This window comes from Alexandromys fortis, unplaced genomic scaffold, assembly GCF_014885135.2.
Source record: "Alexandromys fortis isolate MF-2015 unplaced genomic scaffold, M_Fortis_MF-2015_v1.1 scaffold_307, whole genome shotgun sequence".
Classification (NCBI taxonomy): domain Eukaryota; kingdom Metazoa; phylum Chordata; class Mammalia; order Rodentia; family Cricetidae; genus Alexandromys; species Alexandromys fortis.
In genome coordinates this window covers 1,052,718-1,057,787 of record NW_026068205.1, presented here as the reverse complement: position 1 = coordinate 1,057,787, position 5,070 = coordinate 1,052,718, and the positions used below count along the sequence as shown (strand labels likewise).

General features: G+C 35.5%; 1 protein-coding gene across 1 annotated transcript; it reads left to right on the top strand.

Annotated features, from left to right (window-relative positions):
* Positions 1–836: 836 nt before the first annotated feature.
* LOC126493248 (NKG2-A/NKG2-B type II integral membrane protein-like) lies at positions 837–4,718 on the top strand. The gene is given in 6 exon segments (XM_050130198.1): positions 837–860; positions 863–1,013; positions 1,324–1,425; positions 2,464–2,633; positions 4,208–4,308; positions 4,582–4,718. Coding segments are annotated over 6 exon segments (666 nt in total). The 3' UTR covers positions 4,700–4,718.
* Positions 4,719–5,070: the final 352 nt, after the last annotated feature.

Sequence of the window (5,070 nt, the reverse complement as noted above, 5' to 3'; positions counted from 1 at the left end):
CTTTACTTTATCTCTTTGTTAGTTTTAAAGTTTAGCCATTAAATCAATAACAAATCATTTCATCAAATAAAATACATACTAAAAATCTCTTTTGAAAAAAATAATTTTGAAATGTTTCAAATATTGTTTAATTTATATGTGTTTATTTTGACACAAAATATTTTCCAATATTTACAATACCTTTAATTATTTTTGCAACTTCTCAGAACTTTTCCATTACTCCAAATAGATGCTAATGTAGTAGCGCATGGTTCATTTTATTAAACTCATATAAAGTATTGATCCAAAATAAGATAATGTAGACAATTAAATATGTCAATGTTCTTAGTCACTATTTAGATCATTATATTTCTATTTCTTATTAAATTCAAACAATATCAAATTGACACATAATATATTCTGCTATAGCATTGAACCTTTTAACAAAGGCATTATGTCATTTGGTATCAATTGTCTCAAATATGCTACTATTTTTACATGACAAGATTTAAATAATTATTCTGTTTCAAAAGAGATATTATGTTTCATGACTTTGGGGACAGATGTTGGGTGAGTTTGAGGACATATGGAAACTAAATTCAATGTATAAATTTACCCTTAATTTGTAAAACTTTTTATCTCTAATTTGTTTGTTTTTTATTTTCCCTATTTGTACTAATTTGTCAAATTTGTAGTAGGTTTTTAAACTGTAACACATGAACTCAAGGCCCAACGTAAAATTAGATGTTTCAATTGTACAAAAGCTACAGTTATCTGGGCTCCTCCTTTGTGACTGCATCAGGATGTCTTCTTAAGTTGAGTGACAATAGCTTCTCACAGGACTGTAGACATGAGTCATGAGTCATCTGCTCAGAACTGAATACGTGGCTCAAGACCCAGGGAAGCAGCAAAGGAAACCCAGGGGCACTCACAGCTCCATTTCAGTTACCCCGCAGGAAATCAGCTGATGGAATTCAGCCTTCATAATGCTTCCCAGAAGCATCTCAAGAACAACAGGCACAGCCACTGTAAAAGTAAGGCATTGAATGGGCCTTCAGTGTAACTGTTCTGGGGTGGTAACTGGCAAGTAGACAGGAATAGACTCTTTACTGGAAGAAAAGGAAACTGTAACCTGACCCATGCCATTTGTTTAAAATTTGAGCAGTTTCAACTCCGTGTTGCAAGAATATATGACCATTTTATTTACTGGAAATGCAATGATATTGCCTACAGACCAATTGCAGCATAGGGGAGGGCCAGAGTGCTATGTTTATTCTTCTGATTCTCTGAGTTCTCTTCTGTGTAAATTCTGTGAACACCTGTATCCATTTTCTACCTCTGCAGAAATTTTATCACCTCCAGAGAAGCTCATCTCTGTCATCCTGGGCATTGTCTGGTTTGCTTTATTGGTCACCTTGTTGATAATGACCAGAACTGTCTTTCCATGTAAGCATGTTTTTGAGAAATTATAAAGGAGCTTTCGTCTTTAATGATGACATGTCTTTCAATGCTTCGTCTTAGTGAGGAAAATGCTTTTAATTTCAAGTACATACGGGGATTAAATGTGGACTTTTGATTCTGATTTTGTCAACGTTATAAAGAAAAGGAGCATTATAATGTTTGCTTTTAAGTATATCAATTATGACATTACAATTTAACAACATGCTTTAGAATATTTAATTTAGAAATAAACTAGTTTTGAAAGTGTTTTGTCACCATATGTGTTGTACTGTAAAAATGCTTAAACTTAAAAATTTTTTGAACTAATTATTTCCAAAGTTTTTACCACATTATTCATATTATAACCATTACAATAGTATTCTGTGTTATTCTAATTAAAAAAGCACATAAATTTTAAACTAAGGGATTAGGATTGTTATGATTAATTTAGATGTTAAATTTACTAAGAATTACATTAACCCTCCAGACAGGAGCAAACCCACCCCTTCCTAATTACAAGTCAGAATAGTAGACTTCACTTGCCAAAGTTCTGAGGCTTGTACACGTTATATTTTGTGTCTAACTTCAGCCAGGCAAAGATAATGATGTATTTATAGGAAGAGAATGATCTAGAAATAAGAATGCTATAATCTCCTAAACAAACATTAGAGGATGATAATACCTTTTGTCACTCAATAAGAAGAAACAATTACATAAAATAACTATACAACAGTTTTTATAATTGGCTTAAATTTCGTACTTACAGTGTAGGATGAGGCAGTAATGAATTTGGTATTCTAGAATAAATGTTATGCTCAGCAATTTTGAGTACAGTTGTGGGGAGAGAATTTGTTTTGGATTCATATGCTTTATATGGACATATAACTATGGGTCAGAGGTTGCTGCTGTGCTTGAGTGTGTTTGAGTCTGCATTTTGTTTTCTAAGGATCAGCATCTGGAGTTCATAGCTATATTTTATACATGGATGCACAAAACTATGCAAATGTAAATTAACTTTCATTATTAAATTTCTGTTGCTTCTAGATAATAATCTTTCTTCAGCACACCCTTGTGGTTCTTGTCCAAAGGAGTGGATGTCATATTCCCACAATTGTTATTATATTAGTGTGCAGAAAAAAAATTGGACTGACAGTTTGGTGTCCTGCAATGCCAAAAACTCTAGTCTGCTTTATATAGAGAGTGAAGAGGAACAGGTAAAAGCTGCCATGTATCAATCATTGCTTAACCTTTATTATTGTCAATGTGCTAGACAATACTCCCACACCACCCATGCTATCTGGTGGACATTGAAGGAAGGAGTGAATGTTACATTCTCAAAGGCAGAGGCAACTTACATGGCCATTTGTACTTATGGGATCCTGGGCACCAACTCCCACCCTGGTGTCCTTCAGCAAGTAAGAGAAGCCCTTCATATGACCAATTATCCCATTGGCACTTCCAGCCTTGCTCAGTGCTGCTTGCCAGTCTCTCTTACACACAGAGGAGAGAGCTCACATAACCTACATGTTGTTGCTGGGCCCTGAGAGAGAACATATAGGGTAATTTCCTTCCATTGAATGAGTGACACAGGATGTCCTGTCATTCTGAAGTCCCCCACCTTCAAGTGTCAAGCCCTTTCAGCTTTGTTTCAGGCCTNGGCCGTCTCCAGATACGAGATTTGCCTAGGGCATCAGGTCCTCTCTGGACTGCTGATTGCCAGGGGGACCACCTGGGGCTTCGCTCCAAGAAGCTCTAACCCCAATCCTTCAGCAGGCAAAAGCCAGCGCAGAGGCATTTTGTCACTACACGGCAGTCACTGCTGTGGACGTGGCAGTGGACATTGAAGGAAGGAGTGAATGCTACATTCTCAAAGGCAGAGGCAACTTAGATGGCCATTTGTACTTATGGGATCCTGGGCACCAACTCCCACCCTGGTGTCCTTCAGCAAGTAAGAGAAGCCCTTCATATGACCAATTATCCCATTGGCACTTTCAGCCTTGCTCAGTGCTGCTTGCCAGTCTCTCTTACACACAGAGGAGGGAGCTCACATAACCTACATGTTGTTGTTGGGCCCTGAGAGAGAACATATAGGGTAATTTCCTTCCATTGAATGAGTGACACAGGATGTCCTGTCATTCTGAAGTCCCCCACCTTCAATTGTCAAGCCCTTTCAGCTTTGTTTCAGGCCTTCAGAATTTCTTGCTTGTTACTTTGATTATAACTCCCCAAGTTTGACCTTTACTTAAAACAGTAGCTAAGAGAAGCTTTAGAGCTACCCTATTAGTAAGCCACTTCTACAGTGATTGATAACAGTGGAGGCTCAGCTACTTAGTAATAACATGGCTACCCATAAAATAGAAACTATGTCCACTACATCACTCATTTCATTAATAGCAAACCACAACCTTCCTTCTAAAACTGAACTTTGGAAAATAGTAGAAAAATTGATTTGAGCACAATACCCTGAAAATTTTATGCATAACTTCTGGAAATTTGTTTGAATCCCTGTTATGTTTGTGTTGTGAGCATAAATATAAATTAAGTTACATAATTAAGTTGCCAAATTTCCAACCAATACAAGAATAATACTTATAATTGTAATCATTTGAAAGTTAACTCTAAGTCAAAATAACATATGTATGTGAATGTTTTGGCAATGTAATAAGTGTTCTCAACTTTAATAATTTGCTCCATACTAGATAATAAGTATACTATGACAGAATATGCTAACACATTTAAAAGACAGTATGAGACTTCATACTAATAAAATTCCTTGATTCCCTGGTAGAACTTTCTGCAATCCCTCTCACTGATCACATGGACTGGAGTCTTTCGGAAGAGCAGAGATCAACCCTGGGTTTTGAAAAAAGACTCAACTTTCAAACCAAGGTAAGTTTTCATGAATGATGCAATAGACAAGAAAAATTTTTTTTAAAAAAGCCACAAAAGAATGGTGTCAATAAATTAAGATGAATTATAAACAGGCAGAAAGAAGCTGACTTTCATGAACTCCTTATGTGAATCAGAAGAATTGGTTACTTGGCTTTCATAATAATCAGCATTTACCACACTGTTAGTGAAGATACCATTGCCTACTTGCATGAGACCCTTCTTTTGCACTTATTTCTAGGAGTCACTTACTTTGTGTTTCCACCATTGCAGGATAACAGAACTTTTTTATGGTGAACATAACTGTGTCATGCTTTCAACCTCTGGCCTCCCAGCAGATGACTGTGCAGTTTTACATACATATCTTTGTAAGCATAAGCTCACCAACTAAAAACCCTGTATTGGAGTCTTTCAGGTAATTCTCTATTTCATAACCTGAAAATAAGATTAGGACTATGTACATATTAAAGTGAATTATATTATTTGCTCTAATAATGATTTTTTTCAAAAACAATCATTGAAATATACTAAACGCACCAAAGTATAAATATTACTTTTGTATCAAGATACTCTTTATAATGCTAAATTTATAAGACATTACATATATTCAAGGAGAGATTCTGCAGAAGTGCTGTTATATTTCAAATTTACCATACAATTTGCTGTTGTCATAGGACTTTGTAGTATTGCTTTGCTGGAAGCTGAAGATTACATATTGAGTTCCATGAATACAACTATATTGCTCATTTATTAACAACACTT